The sequence below is a fragment of the Corapipo altera genome, unplaced genomic scaffold (assembly GCF_003945725.1).
Source record: "Corapipo altera isolate COAL_440 unplaced genomic scaffold, ASM394572v1 239, whole genome shotgun sequence".
Classification (NCBI taxonomy): Eukaryota; Metazoa; Chordata; class Aves; order Passeriformes; family Pipridae; genus Corapipo; species Corapipo altera.
This window is the reverse complement of record NW_020884938.1, coordinates 2,571,840-2,590,645: the sequence shown is the minus strand read 5'-3', so window position 1 is coordinate 2,590,645 and position 18,806 is coordinate 2,571,840. Positions and strand designations below refer to the sequence as shown.

General features: G+C 40.9%; 1 protein-coding gene across 3 annotated transcripts in view; it reads right to left on the bottom strand.

Moving 5' to 3' along the window:
• Positions 1-16,788, bottom strand: part of GYS2 (glycogen synthase 2) — a 41,729-nt gene extending 24,941 nt beyond the window's left edge. Inside the window, exons 1-5 of one of the 3 annotated variants that reach the window (XM_027660725.1) lie at positions 16,628-16,788; positions 16,262-16,487; positions 8,779-8,960; positions 6,033-6,224; positions 5,032-5,217 (exon numbers count right to left, since the gene is read on the bottom strand). In XM_027660725.1, coding sequence (XP_027516526.1) covers positions 5,032-5,217; positions 6,033-6,224; positions 8,779-8,960; positions 16,262-16,382 — 681 coding nt within the window. In that variant the 5' untranslated portion in view covers positions 16,383-16,487; positions 16,628-16,788. Of the gene's footprint in view, positions 1-5,031; positions 5,218-6,032; positions 6,225-8,778; positions 8,961-16,261 lie in introns of all 3 variants that reach the window. The other 2 variants (XM_027660724.1, XM_027660727.1) reach the window with 2 other exon arrangements.
• Positions 16,789-18,806: the final 2,018 nt, after the last annotated feature.

Below are 18,806 nucleotides of genomic sequence, written 5' to 3'. Positions count from 1 at the left end.
ACTGAGGATTTTAGACAGAGAATGAAATAATCTCTTCTGGCCTTTTAAATCAGCGGCACACTCAAGTTCAAAGTGATGCTGCAGTGGAATCAGGAACAGTCAGAGGGAGGTCTGAAGTTCAAATTCCTCACCTACCGAAAGGAAGAATGAAAAGACTTCTGTTTCCAGCATAATCTGACTGGCTGCCAGTGTCTGATTTATGTAAGAATGACTCTTTTAAAATCCAGCTTACGTCAAATTTACCTCCCATTGACTGTTATCTTGTGCAAATAGACCTTTCATTCTGGTATAGCTCTGCAATGCCAAAAGAGAATGAAATCTACACTTCCTGGCTTAAATCAGATTTCCATGAGCTGCTCTGCTGACAAAGAGGATCAGCTTTGTATCACAGAGAGCTCAGTGACAGCCTGGACAGTGCAGCACTAGCTGGAATGAGAGCCTGTGCTCTGATATTGGCAGCATGAAACCTCTTGACTATTCATTTTCATTGGGATTTTTAGTACTCTTCCTTTCATACCTCTTGGGACAGGATTTTCCACCACCTTGCAAACTAGACTCAGCTGCACTTGCATGAGCCCAATGAAAACGTTGCAAGTTCTAAATAGAAGAGTTACACGTGGCAGGGTAATCTAAGGAAAAAAGCAATGAAGAATAAGACTAAGCTTTCCTTCTTCTCACTGCAGCACTTTTCTGTTTTAACTCAAATGGGTTTTCTAGTAAGAAGTATCACAGGCTGAAGCCTACAAACTTCTCCATTATGCCAGGTTCCCAAAACCATTCAGATGGTCACCCCTCAAATGAAATTCCAGGTTAAATCATTTGCCAAAACAAGCTGTCTATTCACCTATCAGCTTGCCTGGACTGCCTCTCAGTCAATTTATGAAAAATGTTGGTCTATTTAAAACCCTAAAGGGATGAAATGAGACCAAAAGAAACCCTAAATAAGCCAGTCCCCTTAATGGGGAAAGCAATAAAAGATTAACATTCTTGATCTTCAGCTGAGGGGTCAGTTCCTCTTGAAGAGAAAAAGGCTCTACAAACTCAGAACTTTTTTTCACAGAACTTCCTAACTTCTGGATTAGCTCTTTTGGTTCAGTTTATCTTGGCAACAAGCATAACCCTACACTCACCAGTGTAAAAGCACTGGACATGGGGATAATGGGAGAATTAGTCCAGTTTGCTGGACTATTTAGACCTACAAAACCTCTTAAACTTCTGTGGGGAATTAAGCTTATAACACACTCCATTTGTTAGTGAAATTATAAAGTGTTGCCTGTGGAAGAGTTCAAGTCAGTAATCCATAGGAAGGGTTGGCAGTCCCTGACCCAGTCATCTACCTGGGGATCTTGATATGCTTAAAGGTAGATAAAAATATCACACACTGCCAGTTACTGGGCAAGTCACCTTCGATTTTGTTCTTTTTGTTTTCCCTCCATTCCTTCCTCCAGGACCAGAGTGATTTAAATGTGGATATAGGAAGTAAAATGTTCACTGAATAGCCTGTTAGATGGTTACTGCCTCAGGGTTCTTTAGCTGAGACATGGCCAGTCTGTTTGTTACACACTGGCTTGGACATGACAGCGTTGCTTCTGGTGTTCACTCTGCTCCTGGGCACGTGCTAAGGGTTTAACATCCAGGTTTGCACTGCAGCAGAGGCAGCTAAATTTCCCCCAGTCCCCCAGTCAATACTGTAAGAATACAAGAATTGTATCATTTCATACAGTAGTCACAGAATCCTAGAGTAATAGAACTAAGGTTGAAAAAGTTCTCCAAGACCATCGAGTCCAGCCTGTGACTGAACACCACCTTGTCAAATAAACCACAGCACTAAGTGCCACATCCAGTTGTTAATGTCATCCAGTTGTTAGGTTGGAATGCTGTGTTAGAACCAGGATCCTGTCTTTGACAGGCAAGGAGCAGATGGCTCAGGAGGAGGCCAGGAGTCACACAACATTACAGTCTTACACCCACTGTGCACCCTCCTGTCTTCCAAAAACCCACAGCTTGCCTCTGCCAGCTCGAGTAGGTTTTCATTCACCCAGAAAATGTCCTCTTACAAATTGCAGGCTGACAAGTGCCCTCAGCTCATGAAACGCAGAGTTCTGGCAGCCTGCAGTTCAGGACTGCTGATCTTGTATCTTCTGGTCCTGCCTATCTACAGGGGTGGTTTTACACTGCAGTGGAAGAGTCCTGCACTGCGTGGGAAGTGTAAAACTCTCCCTACCAGACAAATTCTTGTGGACTGTGTTGGGGACTAGGAAAGGGAACACGAGGTTTCCTCTTTTCTCCACAGGAGCTGTACATGCCTGACTGCCTCTAGGCACAATTGGGCCACACACTTCCCTTCTGTGCTGCAACCATTTTTCTGTGACATCTGGCACAGCCCATCCTACAGCTGCATCTTTCTCACCTATCTCAGCTGCTACACTTAAAGCTGGTGGAAATCGTGCTTTAACCATGAAACATGGGTCAAACATGAGAACTCAATATGATTATGTTTCAAAGGAAGAAATTTATGCCATAACACTGAAATAGGAAAACCAGATATTTTACTTCAGGATGAGAGGGGAGTATATGCCCTAAAAATATATTGTTTCCTCCAAAGATTAAATATGACAAAGCCCCAAAGAATGTTCTTCACTGAAAAATTGTTTGTTTGACCTTAATAGTTTGCTGCTAGAAGGCAGCAACAAGAAAGTCTGAAGATCTATCTCTCTGTATCATTTAATTACAGTAGATCAACCTCTCATTTCTCAACTGACTTTTGGGCCAAGCTGACCTTTTTACAGGCAAAGGACCCCTCACTAAGATAGTTAATTTTGTCAGGAACAGCTTTATCACCCTCTAAGTACATTAAACACTGGTGTAACAGCTTGGCATAATTTCCTCTATTGGTACCTTTAAATGTCAATCCACAGAGGGTATAAAGCATAATTACTATATTCACAAGTTTCTTCCCTTAAATATTATTTACAGCAGTTTACAGTAATACTCTAAACTGACACTTATGTTTCATTCCATATATTCTCAGAATAAAATCTGAATAGACATTTCTGTATTTATGATGTAGCTGATGGTTACCAATGAAATTTGTGAAGCTTTGTAGAAGGGTGGACAGTACCTTCTCACATAAAGTGTTCCATGCCATGTGTGACCAGAAAAAAATATATTATTACTGTGGCTAGGTTATAAATATACTAAAATCTGCAAGTCCACTCTGAGGTGAGATCATTACTTTTTGTTTTGAGTGCACAGAAAAGGGTGAGGCACCCAAAGTTACCATGCAGGGGGGAAAAGGGTTGCTTTTGAGAAAAACAGACTATTTTCTGAACTTCTTGCAGCTCACCAAATTAACCAGAAGCAAAAGAAATCAACATTGGTTTTTAGAATTTCCTTTTGAAAGAAAGGTAAGGTTCTGACATAGTATTATTTTAAGTAAATTTTAAGTAAAACAATCAAGATTCTCTTTTTTTAACACTGATTTCTCATTTTGAATGCCTCCCATTTTTTTTTACTATTGTTTCCTTACTAACAAGTTATGTGTAAGAATGCAAGGGTGAATAAATGAAAAATCCCCACTTCCTCAAGAGTTAAACCTAAAATCACATGTGTTTAGTCCTTTCAATCCAGCTCTGTCCAGTAAAAAATAACTTAATGTACCTTTAAAGCTAGATTTTGCATATATACACCTAAAGAGAGCATGAGGGAGCAGGAATGTCTAGACTCATTGACTGGGTTATTAGTGCTGCCTCATTAATGCACCTAAAAACATCTCTAACTTAGGAGACTGGGTTTAGTAGGGGATAGATGGAGAGAGCTCTGACAGACAGAAGTGACAGGACAAGGGGGAATGGCTTCAAACTGTCAGAGAGTAGGTTTAGATTGGATATCAAGAAGAAATTCTTTCCTGTGAGGGTTGGGGAGGCCCTGGCACAGGTTGCCCAGAGAAGCTGTGGCTGCCCCATCCCTGGAAGTGTCCAAGGCCAGGTTGGATGGGGATCTGAGCAACCTGGGCTAGTGGAAGGTGTCCCTGCCCGTGGCAGGGGGTGGAATGAGATGATTTTTAAGGTCTCTTCCAACCCAGACTATTCTAGGATTCTAAGATTCTGTATTTCTGAATAAGGCCAGCAGTACAAACTCCTCAGGCCTTGTCTTTGGAAGACACTGTTCCACAGTGTGTCAAGCTTCAAACATCTGAGTAATTTTCTTCACTGCTTTCAGCCAAGAAAATACATGCACAATGAACAAGGCACTTCTTTTAACTACCTCTACCCTCACTAAGTGCTGGAATGCAAAAGTCTCTTTAATTCAGTTTTGTCTGTGACCATATTAGAAATCCCAGCTTATGCAATGCACCTCTGCTGAAGGCAGTGCTAAAGACATTTGGGTCCTTGAAAGGTTGGTTTCTGTAATGCTTTGAGTGGAAAGAAAACAGTGAAAACACAAAACCACTAGACAGTTAACAAAAATTCCAAGAAACAGGTGTGTCTCCTTTGAAGTCAGAAAATACTTCCTACGTTTGCCAGTTACAAATAAGGCCTAACCTGAAATGCTTGAAATTAGAAAGACTTACTATGACTTGCAAGAATTAAGAAATAGGCTGGGGAAAGAAAAAACCACAATTTAATAAAATTCCAGGGTATTTTAAGCAAGAGGGGGCTACTGGTTATTTTTTCTGCTGCTTTTCATTAAGGAAGAGTATTGTGAGGCTGCACCTGAAGGGTCAAGTGATGACTACAGCTGAATAGGTTTTACATTCCCTGGTTACTCATGCTGTTCTAGTTTCCACTGAGCTTTAAGATGACCTGTCAGATGACACAGACAAAAAGGCACTCATGCGTAGACACCTCATGGTCTTACAAATACCATTTCTTGTGCTCTGGAACCAACAACTGATCACTCAGATGTGGGTCAATCACAAGTGATCACACAAGACAGAAAATACAATATATAGTGTAGCACAGTAAACAGAAAGGAGCCAGAAGCTGATTAGCTAAAAGAAAAGGAAATAATGAGAAAAATGTCTCTTACGTGGTCAAGATTGTTGTAGAAATCAATACTGGCTGCACACAGGTATCTCCCAAGCAGAGTGGCATGGGTGGTAAAAATTGTGGCGACGGGAAGTTTCTGAGACCGAGACAGTATCAAACCCACTCCTGCCTGCCACTCGTGGAAGTGGGCAATTATATTGGGCTTGTCATCAAACTGACAGGAAAGCTGAAAATAGAAATAACATACATGAAACATGCATTATCCTGCCCATCATCCCAGCCCCAGAAACCTCTTCTTTTTTTTCTTCTTTTTTTTTTTTAACATGATGCCTTTTAAGTGCTTGCTTTCTTTCTTGTGACAAAACAGTACAACATCTGAAGTGGTCACGTGTCTTGATTCCCACCGGCCCCAACCCTTAGCCCAAGGATGTGCCTCAGAACAATCTTCCTCCAGTGTCAGGGAGCTCTGGCAAGGACAGTCACTTTTATTTCCTTTTACTTGCTCTTCTGCTGTTGAAGCTCTTGTTGGATAAGAAAATCATTAGCATCTATGACAGAGAGATGATGCTGCAGGTTAACTAAGCTTCCTCTCTTCAGAGTGACATCTGAAGTCACAGTACCATTAATTCTGTCTGTCTGTCCATATGCCCTGTTCAAGGCAGTATCTGATTGCTGAGACATGGCTTGACTGGCTTCCAGGACAGTTTGGGAGTGTGACATCTTCACTTCCACAGGAGAGAAAAAGGCAGTTTGAGATCCTGCTTGTAAGAGCATCCTGTGACGAATAAGGGAATTGAGAAGAAACAGTGGGAAGTGACATAAAGACACAGCAGAAATCACACCGGGCAGCCCCCTCGCCTTTCTCCTGGAAAAATATAGTTAAAAGACCACCTATCATTTAAAACTTAAATACAAAGTTGACCTACATCCTATTCCTTAAAATTATAGTTTCTGAAGTGGAGAAGAGGAACCACATCCTAGAGCATTTTTGGTCTGCAGGCAAGGCTGAGGTTTAAAAATCTCTAGGTTTAAAAACTGTACCTCCTTTAAAAACCAGGCTGTTAATGATCCAAAAATCACAGCATCGTTGGCTTCTTGGTCATGATAGGGGATCCCTATGTTGCTGGCATCCCAAAATTCACCTTTCCACCTGTCCAGATTCCAAGCTGCTGATCCTATGTCAAACAGTAAGACATATGGGCTGCCCTCTATCAGCCATCTTCCAAAAAAGACCTATAGAAAAGAGTTGAGGTTATGTTAAAGACAATAAATAAACAAAATATAAAATATAAATAAATATTAAAAAATAAAGAAAAATAAAATAAAGAAAATGTTAAAGTGAATGTAAAGGCAAGTTAGAACAACGATTTTCATCCATCAGATCTAAAGTATCTGACACAGGGAATATGTGATCACAGTCTCACACACCCAGGACTTGCAGTTTTCCTTGCAAAATAGGTGGAGTAATATTGGAACAAAGGAAACTACAATTTTTATAAACATTTTATTTTGAAGACTTTCTTTTAGATTTTCATTGCAATAATAACCTTTTTTCCACGGGGAGAAAAAAAAAGCTTAGGAGGACTGCACTTGGTTCAATAATGAAGCTTTATGTTCTTATTGAAGAACATTAGATTTTGTTCTTATTTCAAAATTATTATTTTCTGTCAGTCATATTTGTATCCAGTCTTTTGCCATTTATGCCAGATCACTGGGGATACCTGTATTTACCATGATATTTCCTCATTCTTCCCATTTGGCAGAGTGGAAGGATCAATCCAAAGGTGTACTAATACATAAACCCACATCAGGCTAAAAATACAGCTTTCCTGTTTTATCTTTAAACACCTCTAAGAGTGTAGAACTTCACTGCCTTAAGTGACCCAGCTGTACCCAGATTGTACCAGTCTGCACAGTCCAATTATCTCACATTAATTCCACCATCAAAATGGCTGGGACCTCAGAGGTTGAACCCAGCCCTGATGCTACAACAGGCTGAATAGAGGTCAGGTCTTGAAAAAATGAGCTGAAAGTTCTCAGGTCTGTTTGCACAAAAAACACAGGGTGTAACAAAGAGAGGTCTGCTCCTTTTTGCTACTTACGTATTTATTTCAGGCGATCCAGATTCGTTATTCAGGAAAATTAGGTTAAAAAGCAGGGACTTTGTGTGAACCCAGACAAATTCAGATTATTCACCAAAATGTGTAGTCAGGTTGTGGCAAGGGACACACCTGACCTGAGAAGTTTGGAACCCTTGGTTTAAAACGATCCATTGTGATGCATAAGCAAAATCCAGACATAAATGTTAATAGGATAAGTGCAGCTCCTGGAAACTACAGCGTCATTATTTGAGATCAAAGCTATATTTGACGTCCCTGGGACAGATTTGCTGCTGTATATGAATATTCCAGCAGCACAGTGCACATGTGAGTCTGGCAGAGTTGGCTGATTAAACGGAACCTATTGCTGGAACAGCATGAAGGGTATGTACAGCACTGCAGTTCATCTGCCCCACAAGTCTAGAGCTGTTTTCCAAACAAAGGAGTGTTACACTGTTTGCAGAGACACCTCTTTATAAGCAACAGAGGCAACATGGATAATTTGATCAATCACTTATGAAAATCTGATAGAAGGAAGTTAGATTAGACCTTCTAGTTTGACCCTGAACAATGGAAGCATCACCTGAGTGTTCCCAGTAGACACTTTCCCAAGCTGTGGCACATATTCATCAAGCAACACACATCTGCATGACATGAAACAGGGCATTAAATCCTAATAACAGCAGGACTGCTCTTACAAAGAGAGATAATACACTGCCAGAGCCACAGCTGGTGGCAGTCCAAAAGCTTCATGAATTTTTATATTAAAGTGTGCCATGCCCCTTGGCCACAGACACTTGTAAAAATGCTTCCTTGCTGCTGTCTCACATCTGTTCAGCACACATTATAAGCAGACAGCTTTTCCTCCTGCAGACTAACATCCCTGAGGGCCTCAGGGTTGAATCAGAGTGAAGGTAGGTTCTAGATCTCTGCTGAAGGCTGTCAAGAAAGGAGGTCAAACTTAGCATGTGTTATCTTCCACCAATTTTCAGGTCATCAGCTGTCCCCAAGGCTGCAGGTGCTTGCACCTCAGTAGCTACCCATCAACACAGCAGATTCCATCCTTTTCATTGATATTGGAAGAAATTTATTCCTAGTATATTGTTGGAGAAACTAAGTCATGGAAAGGCCATAAGGTTTGACTGAGGTATCACAGAAAACACTGGTTAAATATTGTGTTGAATCATGTTAAAAACTGGGATGAATTCACTCCTGGCATTGTGGTTTAACTGACAGCTCCCTAGGACAAGTTGCAACGAGCAATTCTTTGTCAGCTGGGTGCTTTTCTTAAGTCCCTTCCTGGCTTTCAACTCAGTATAATGCTACATAAGAAAAACCACAAGCTAGTGGAACCCTCTCCTCACTCCAGCACAAGAATGTGGAATGAAGGGCTCAGTCAAAGTAAGGTCATACCATATCCACTGAAATCTCACCGTACCTTGAGACTAGATAAATAAGTCATTAATCCAATTAAGCAGTTAAAACCTGTAATTGGATAAACTGGTTCTTCCTCAAAAATAACTTTTAATGAATTGACTCTGCTGTTCTAACAGTGGGTTCTGAGCCTCTCCCGTGGTGACATTGAGCAGGACTGCTGTGTCAAGTGGAACGGCAAGAGCATTAACCCGAACCGTAATCTCCTCACAGTCAGCTTTGTTGCCCTGGGAAGCAGCAGCACATCTGATTACCTGACACCCCTGGCCTTTCATGGTGTCCATTGCCTTCTTAACTGCAGCATTGGGAGGCTCACAGAGTTCCACCTGAGTCTTCACATTCTGCTCAAAATAGGGGCCGATCAGAAAATAGTTTTCACCCCATTCGTCCGCTGTCGTTTTGGCTTTGCTCTGGATCACAGTGTAAATGCCTCCCACTGCAAAAGAAGATCACAAAGAACAAAATATAGAAAGGGGAACAGGCCACGGATCTCTGTAATAAGCTGCAACCCACCTATAGTTAAACCACTTCACACATGTAGGTTCTAAGTGAAACCCAGACTCTATCAAATAAACAGAAGTTCAGTCTCTTAAATGATATCAGAGCTTCACTGTTCAGTTGAGGGATTCAAATCCTGGGGCTCATTGATTCTGCTGCATCCCAAGCATAGCCTTCTGGGTTTTTTTATTGCTGCAGTTCTAATTTCAAACATATTTTTCATTAAGTGGTAAGATCCGAGCCGGCACTTACAGTTTGTTTGACACAAACCACTGAGAGAAGCTGAGGGACTGATGGATGTCATGGACTCCTAACGATAAAAATGGATAGAAACCAATATCCTCAAAGCAGAAGCTGTCTCGTTCCATCATCATTCTAAAGAATTATTAAAGCTGGAATGAATGTAGCCTACGCTGACAATATAAATGTCTGCATTGTCCTTGGCAATACTCCAGGCAAGAAGACTGTGCTACACCTTTCAGCAGTGACATCAAAATTACATATGGAATCAGCACAGAAAGTTGCCAGTGATTCATAGCTGGCACTCCAGGCTCACTTTTTTCAAGGTACTGAGATATCCAGAGGTGTCAATGCACCTCACCCAATTGCATTTGTCAAGAATCTTGAGAAGTTACCCACTTTTCCTTAAAAATCTACCACAACCAACCACTATTCACAATACAGCAGGCTGAAGTTTTTTGGGAGATTAGTTCCCAGATTAATTAAACTGTATCCCCTGACAACTACAGGAAGCTTTCTGCAAAGCCTGGTATCTGGCAGCCCTGAGGAACCCAATGAGAGAGATACATATTTAATTATGCTCTTAGAAAAGAAATTGTGCACTTAATTTCCTTTTTGCTACAAATATCCCATTTGTTTTCAGTGCTGGAAGGATCCCTAGATCTAATATTTCCATGTCAGGATTCTAGGTATTTTACAGAAGAAAAACAGATGCAGCTCCAATCTACCAGCTTACTAAGTAGAATTAGCATGATAAATTATTTTCCTTAGTAATTCAAGACCTATTAATACCCTTATTAATTCAAGCCCTAAGAAGACAAGAATCTTGCAGATCTGCGTTCCTAAATCATGCTCACAATTTTAGAGTTTCATGTCATATAGACGTGGAACTGCAGAAGGAAATTTATGCATAACACTATTATTTTTCACTTCATTAGGACCAGAAAGCCTAAAAAATTAATTTATAGTCATCATATACTTCCATGGCTGCTTTGCACAGGGATTTATAGAGATCCTAGGTAAGTGACACTGTATTTTCCCTCTGCTCACAAGCTGAGAGATTCTACTCAAATAGCCTGGATTCAGACAAACACAAAATTTTAATTATATGAGGCAAGTCAGAAAATTCAACCTAGAAAGTGATAGTTAGAATGATATGTCTGTTCTTACAGAGCAGTAAATACATCACATGGGCATAAGGGGCTTCAATCCAACACAGATAAACAGGAGGCTTGGTAGAAATCTTAGTCATGGTTTGAATTGGCAGGAGGACAGAGCTCAGAATGAGGGAAGAGTTGAGTGCAAAGCAGCCTGGGGATCCAGGAAATAAAAAAAAAAAAAAAAAAAAGAGAAAATATGACTTGCAAGATGAAAGATAAAAACATGATAAAGCTGGATATGACTAGAGTGGTGCAAGGGCCTTTCCCCCATCACTGGAGTGCAAATCAGCCTCTTTCACACTGCAAGGGGTTCAACACTGAGTTGAGGAGATGAATTTCCACATATATTCATTTTAAGAGTTATAAGGAAGCTGCAGTTCATGGGCTGAGTGGAGCCTGGACCTTTATTTTGCACAGCCAGCAGCTGAGTGTTTCTTTCCACAGAGTTTTGTATGTCCTAAAGCACCAACAAATGTAGGTAAAGCCTCTTATGAGGGAAAAGGTGGAAAGTGTGCTGTGCTCTGCCATTGTAATCTGCTGCACAGCAAGGTAAAAAAACATTTCAGGACATTGATTTGCCTGAAATGCAATGAAAAGTTCTTAGGATAAAATGCTAATATTTTACAACTTTTTGTTAATATATATTTACAGCTAGGTAAAAAACATTTCAGGGCATTGATTTGCCTGAAATGCAATGAGAAGTACTTAGGATAAAATGCTATTTTTTTTACAATTTTTTGTAAAAATATAGATATATATTTTTATATATATATATATTACACTATAAATTATAAAACCAGTACATTTTAGGGACTGTAAAAACTCTTCAGAAAATAGCTGTGATAAAAAGCCCTGTTACCTGGTCCCAAAACTGGCTTTTGTCTTCCCAGTTACTGTGCAAATATGACTCACAAAGCATGTCTGTGCATAAGCTTTAATTGACAGGGGAGGGAAACTGTGCAAGTGAAACTATGGATGTGGGAAGTGTTGGGTATAACTTAAAAAAAGACATCTTGAGGAGAACAGAGCAATGTCTAGAATAATGCATTGACTTTTGAAATCACACTTTTCCATAGCAAATTCAAGGAGCACACTGTATATCATTGAGAGATAGCTTATATATGCTCAGTTACTCTGAATTCCCTGGAAATACCTGTGCCAATAAGCAATATCCTACTGAGTAACAGGGTTGATATATTCACTTGGAGCCTTGGAGAATTCTCAAATTACTTGCAACAATTTGGTTAACCTCCCTATTCTTCTCCAATAAGATGCTTTAAGGCCATATTATAACCAGAAAACCTTCCCAAACAACAGGAATGTACCAAAATGCTACAAGTTTCTGCATCCTGCCTCTGAAATTTTGTACTTTGAAACTGGTTTTAAAACCAGTAAAACAGTAAAAGAAAAAAATGAGAAATACATGCAGAATCAGGAGAAATCAGATGCAGAGGACTGGTTTGGAACATCACAAACATAGGGAGTGAGCTGTAAAACATGAATACAGAGATAGTTTAATTTTCTGGTCTTCACCAAAATGCTTTATTCAAATATTTAAAGTTTTAGGGGTTTTAAAATGCCCTTGAAAGAAAAACATTTCTATTATTTCTTTTTAAAATATGTTCTTAACTCTTCTACCAGAATAAATTAAATCAAGTTAAAAAGTAAATCAATAAATGTTTTCCCACATTCATTTCCTTACCATTCTTTCTTTTTTATTTTAAGGCAAAAAATAAACTGGCATGGAAAGGGGAACTAAAATGTTTGGGAAAGAAGGGGTTTTTTAATTTAAGAGAAGTTTGACCTTTTCCACACTCTCTTTTCCTACATAACAGAGGACCAGAATAATTCCAGGGCTCTTCAGCTTCTTTGCCATGGCCTGACCGGGCCACTCTGAAGGCACCAAAGCTTTCCTGAGAACCACATCTGCCACAGGATCCACGAGAGCAGTTTGACCCCAGGCTCAGGACTCAGACTGACTTCACTGCCACAGTCAATAATTACATCAATTACCCTTTTGCCCTTCTCCTCAGAACGTGCCTCTGGTCTACACAGCTGTGATAACAATTGGGATTGAACTTCTTTTTTTCTAATATCTGATCGAAATTTGATTGATTGATTGCCTGTCGAAACATCTGGGGACCATTTATAGAATAAGGTTCTAAGATGTGTCAGGTGGAAAAAAAACCAGAATCTTCAGATGGCAGATGTTTTTTCATGTATTATTTTGGGCTATGTTTGTGGCCAGGACTTATCAGAAGATAGAAGTTCTCTACATTCTGTGAAATTCTAGCATTCCAAGCATATTTTGAAATAATGCTGAAAAGCTGAAATTTGTAACAGATGTCCACAATTGAGAAGCTATTTCTGTGTGCATCATCCCCAATGTATAAGATTTCATCAGAAATTGGTTTGACATTGACACACCACCCCACTCTAGAGCTGCACAGAGCTCTGATGCTGTGCTCATGCCAAGTTTATGCCAGCACATCCCCACTCCTCAAAGGGTGTTACTTCAGCTGTGTCATAAATTACAGTATTCACCTTCTCCCAGGGAAGTTTCATCATGGAAAGACATTTAACACAGAGGAGGTAAAATCCTGGTCCCATCGACTTAATTTGACTTCCAAGAGTCCAGATTTTCACCAGAGAAACTGTACAGAGATCTCTGAACCAAGTTTTCTTTTTAGCACAGTCTTCATTCCAATGGGGATGGAAAAAAATATTTAAGATTCATCTACCAGTGACTCTTGAGCTAATCTGTTCACAGCTGAATGATGATACAACCTGGCTGTTTGCCCAGCATTTTTAAGCATTCTTCTATTTTCTATTTAAAAGCTGCTAGTGGTGCAGCAGAGGATACTAATCTAAATATCACTGGAATTACTTTAAAGACATCTTTACAGAGAACAGACCAGATCTTGAACATTCTCAGCCCTTCCCATTAATGTGGCAGAAAACCCACAACAGACAAACCCAACGCAGACACAAGATCTATGTTGTTTGTAGCCATTTCATTTTCTGCTCCTGTCCTTAAAGTTTTTATTGATCATGTTATGGGGGAAGGAAAACCAGTCCTTTTTTCCACAGATATATGACCAGACCTGGCTTTGCTGGGGCATGATGGTCAGGAGAGAAGGGGAAGGGTGAAAAATGCTGAGCTTCCCCATGTTTACCACCAGATATCTGGCACTGCACTGGGGCCCTGCATTTTTGCCCTTCTGCCACAGAAACAGAGTAGATCCAATTCCCAGTATGGGTCTTGCCCATCAGTGAAAAGCCACATAAAGCAAGGAAAACCTTGCAAAACAAACTAGACTTTCTCATTTCCTTGGCAGAGGACTTTCAATGCAAGAGGATTTCAGTGTTGTGCTTGGTTTAGCTGGGAAGTTCCTTTTCACATGACTTGGGGGAAATGAGAGGGAGAGTGGCACTGGAAAATGAGCCTTTTTTCATTTCCCATTCCCTCCTTCAGCTACCTTATCTCTACTTACTCCAGAGAGAGAAGAGGAGAGAGAGGAGGAACTGAGAGGCCAGTGCTTTCCAACACTTCTGTCAGAGGTTGTAACTTAGCACAGGCTGCAGCCAAGATAGAAATTATAAAGAGGGAACAAGGAGAAGTAGAAAGCTCTGCCTTATTACATTAAATGATCTAGACTTCAAAAATTATAAAAAAATAAAGAAGGACAACTTTACTGTTCCAGCTGTTGATAAAGAAGTGATGAGACCCTGGAAATAATGGATACTTGTAGATCTCTACTACTACTCTGACACACCTTTACACTGCCAGAAAGGAAGAACAAGACCTTCATGTTAAATGCTCAAAATTAGCTTGCCAGGCAATAAATCCAGCTAATTCTTATCTTGCCCTCTGTATTAGGAACATATACAGCAACTCTCTATATATACAACGAACTCTGAAACATGCAGCAGTATTAAATCTATGTGGGGTCACCCTACTTTGTCAAATAAATAATTCCTCCTTCTGCTTAAGGAGGTGGAAAATATACAGTATATTTCCTAAGCCTACATATCTTCTGTGGTGACTCTCCCTGTACTTTGCTGGCTACTCTCTCACAGTGCCCTAACATTTTCCAAGAACTGTTTATAAAAGTTAAGTCACCACGGAACGGTATTTAACCACGTGACTTAGACATTCGATTGCCTGGAAGTTGTAGAAAAAAACCTCCCAGTATCAAGAATTTACCAGAACAACAGGTTGAAACTCTCTTTATAAAAAGAGTTTTTGCACAGGTGTTTCCAGTCGAGGTTGGTTGGTTAAAGGAAATTCTGCATAGAGGTCCAATTCTAACAAAGAAATTGCTTTCTATGACTACTTCTGTCAGCCCTATTCAAATATACGGGTTTGGTAAGTGGTACAATTAAAGGCACCTTATTTTTAAACTAACTGAATAAATATCCACTCATGAATATTTATTCTCCCATAAATTGTGAGAATAGTAAATTTTAGCTGTGTCAGTAGATTTGGCGTCAACAAGAGCTCTGTGAATGATTCAACAATTCACTGCACTTTGTACACACACCGGAATAACAGACAAATCTAATTGTTTTATTTTTTCTTAAACATACCGCGTGATAGCCACAACCACTGGGTCCAGATGACTCAGAATATTTATATACATACTACGGAGTTCAGAGATGGTAGTGACAACACCTGAATTTCCTAGGTTTCTGCTGCCATCTGCTTGCCAGAGGCTCACTTATCATGCACACTGCAAAAGGGAATGCTGCATGCTCCAGGTTCTGGCATTAGTAAATTAACTCAAAAATCTGACTTAAGCTACTGAAAAAGAAGCCCACAGGGATTCAAAGTGCAAAAGTTACTCTGTAGCACATTTTGGTATTGATGCAGCTCAGCATTTTAAAAAGAGCAATGCAAAATCGCCCCGCAGCGCAGATTAAATACCAGAAGCTACAACAGAATAGTAATTCCCACTTCATGGGGATAAACACCAGCACTGCCTGCTCCTCTCCCACATATTTCCCCTTTAAATTCTTAATAGATCATATATCCCCTTTCCTGATTAATCTCTGTTTATCTGCCAGGACAATAATACACATGGGGTCGATCATTTACTCAAATAACTCTCTTTTTTTGGTGGAAACAGAGCTTGTTCCCCCTTAGTGAACTACACATACCTGAAAGGGGATGATTCAATGAGTGAGTTAGAAATGGAGGCAGGAAGATCTTTGCCTAACAAGCCCTTTGCCTAACCAGCTGCATGCAGTGAACAAATGAAGCACAAGCTGTGTTTGCAAAGAGCAGTCCAAAAGAGTTTCAGCTGATCACTGACGTTTGTTCAGCAGCTGCAATGCAGCCATATTTATTTATTTATACCTCTTCCAAGTCTGACCTTTTCTCCACACTGCTTTAGAAGGCTGAGGGAGAATCACAGGATGTTCTAAACTTCTCTGAATCTGATATCTGTTTTACACCTCGTTTTCACGCATGACATTCCCAAGTGAATTTGCATGGAAGGTAAAACACAAACGTGTACAAAGCAACATCTATACATCCATACATCTGTACATCCAGATTTATCACTTGGATGTTTGAACAACCTCTCCCTGGCGGTGAAACACATAAAGACACACAGACAACCTGACTATGCTCATCCCACACAAGCAGAGGAAGATGCAGCCCACACACAACGTGCAGTTGCACACAGATGCCACACGCCCTCCTCCCAGTGCAGTGCCTCTGCAGCCCACTTGTCCTTCCCCAATCTCTCCTTTAATGCCTCACTTGTCCAAGCCCTTCATGCCTCTCTCCACTCCCTTGGAAACAGCAATACTAACTGCCAAGTGTTGTACAAACCTTTGTGGGTAACCTCCCAGGAAACTTCAAAGAGCAACAAGTCCTCCACTGGCAGGTCATCATCATCCCACTGAGGAAGCCCGTTCAGAGATGTTATGGACAGTGATCTAGCCAGTGGCATCTTCTTCAGCCTTTGAGTGCTCTCCACACAGGCCACAGCAGTGAGCCAAGGTCCAGTTACCGTGGCAGTTCTCTGCAGTTCTGGTTGGAGCAGTCTGCAGGTGTGCTGGGATCCAAGAAGGAAATTATTCAGATAGCTGGGAGCTAATGGGTTTAAACTGTCTGACCACCAGCATTAAATTGGCTCAGGGAAATCCTCAGGGCTTGAGAAGCAGCTGTTGGTAGAGGTAAGAATTTAAGACTGACCTGAGAAAGGTCTTGACTGTTTTGGGGGCACAGCTCTTTCTTTTTCTTCTTTTAGAGGGGGCTAAAAACGCTTTGGGGCTCCTCAGCCACAGCACTCAGTATCTCCCACCACCTCAAGGACAATGGAACCAGGAGGCTTGTAAATTCAGCACCACCCCGAGCAAACTCCAACAGGGAGGACCCTGTGAGTTCATCACCTGATTTGAGTCCAGCCCCGGAGTCCTCCCCTCGAGATACACCCTCCCTTTAACAGCCATGGAGCTTCCCTACCTGCTGGCTGCTCATCAACCAGGGTGTAGTAGACTCATTCTACACAGTGGTTCTCAGGATACTGGCCAGGTTCAAGGCTGTTACCTGTTCCTCTTCATAGTCTGTAAAAGCCTCAGTTTACCTCATATCCTTCCTCCACAATTATTTTCCAGCTGTGTTTCCAGGGCTCTGTAAGAGCTGTTGGCTGCATTCTGCTCTCCAGCAGCCCTGCAGCCCTGTCAGTTTTTACAAACAGAGCTGCAAAGGCTCTGTCCCTACTTTGTCATTCACTTTGCCCCTCCTTGAAGTCCTGATCCTTGATTTTCCAACTGGTTTCTCTTTTCTATGCCATAGATCTTTTCTGGCCTCTGGGCCCTTGTGCTCCTCCCAGAGAACTCAGTGAGCACAGTGTGCCCCTGCCTTGCTCCAGCACAGAGCTGGGATGCTGCAAGCAGTGCTCACACATCTGCAGAGATGCTGGTCCCTCACTCACAACCTGAGATCCTCCAAGCTTCCCTACTTGGAAGATTCTTATGTGCTTACATGTCTGGTGGAGGAGCCAGTGCTTCTGGGGCAGCTGTGTAAGTTAAATCCGATGCTGAGCTCAGAGCACAACCTGCCCAAAATCCACAGTGCAGCAGGGAGCAAATCTCCAGGTGAGATCCAGGACGTCTCTGGCACTGTGGAGAATAACACTGCACCAGCAGGCACAGAGGGGATGGCTCTGAGCTCACTTAAGACAAAACAAGTCCAAGACAACTGGTCTGGGAGACAGGCAGCCCATCTACATAAAACTCTCTTAGACATCATACATAATGCATGATGCAGCTGAGCCTACCTTAATGACTAACTATCTCCCAAAAGACTTGCTCTTCCACTTCCACTTCCCATGCCCTCCCTGCATTTATGGTACTCAGACCTATCCCTGGGCTCATGGATACAGCTCACTGAACTAACCTAAGGATGTAGAAAACACTTTTGCCAAGTGAGGAACTAGAGCTGTCTCAGAAAAGAGCCTGGTAAGAGGGGATGGAGAAGCACAGCTGGGAACAAAGGGAGTATAACAGTTTACCAAAAAACTTATTTAAGTTTTTTTGCCTTATTTACCAGTTTACAAAAAAAAAAAAAAAAAAAGAAGCCTGGCCTGATAATTTGTTATTTTTTGAGCAGTTGTGGCTTTTACTACCTGGAGTAGGTAGGAAAACCACATCATCCTATAGTTTTAAAATCGTGTTATTTAAAAGAAAAACCAGTAATATTTTAAGACTCCTTCGTTTCTGAATATTGAATCTGTTCCACGCTTTTCCCTGGACACCCAGCCTGAGGGTGAGGCTCACAAAGGCCATCTCAGGTGAGGACTTCCACTGTCCCTAAGCATTCCAAAGCCTGGAAAACATGCAAATAATTTTACAGCAATGAAGTTGTAATAACAAAATTTGTAAACTCCTTGTATAGTCTGTGGTTTTCAGGTTCTTGGGTGTCACGTTTTTCCAGCTTCTGTTTGTAGTAAGAGGATATTTCTTTTACTTTTTGAATTTGACAGAAGATGGTTTAAGTCCTTAAACCTCAGAGAATGAGTTTGAAAGGGTCATCAGACACCACAAGATAATTTCACAAACACTGGCAAGGCTATCACTGGGTGAACATAACTCACCTTTCACAGGTTGGAGATAACTCATGGGGGTTTTTAACTGATATAAAGTGCTCAATAGCACTATGAACATTAGTATTCATTTGTATTTCAAGTATATTTCACTTTATCCAATCTGACCATCTTAGAGGGTTTTTTTTTTCACACAGAGTCATCCCAAATTCCTGCTTTTTGTTATCAGTGAGGGAAAAGCATATGAAGTGCCTAGGAAAGGCTGTCTCTAACAGACAGTCCAGAAACTTTCATCCCTGCAAATGCTCTTAATTGCTAGAGGGCAAA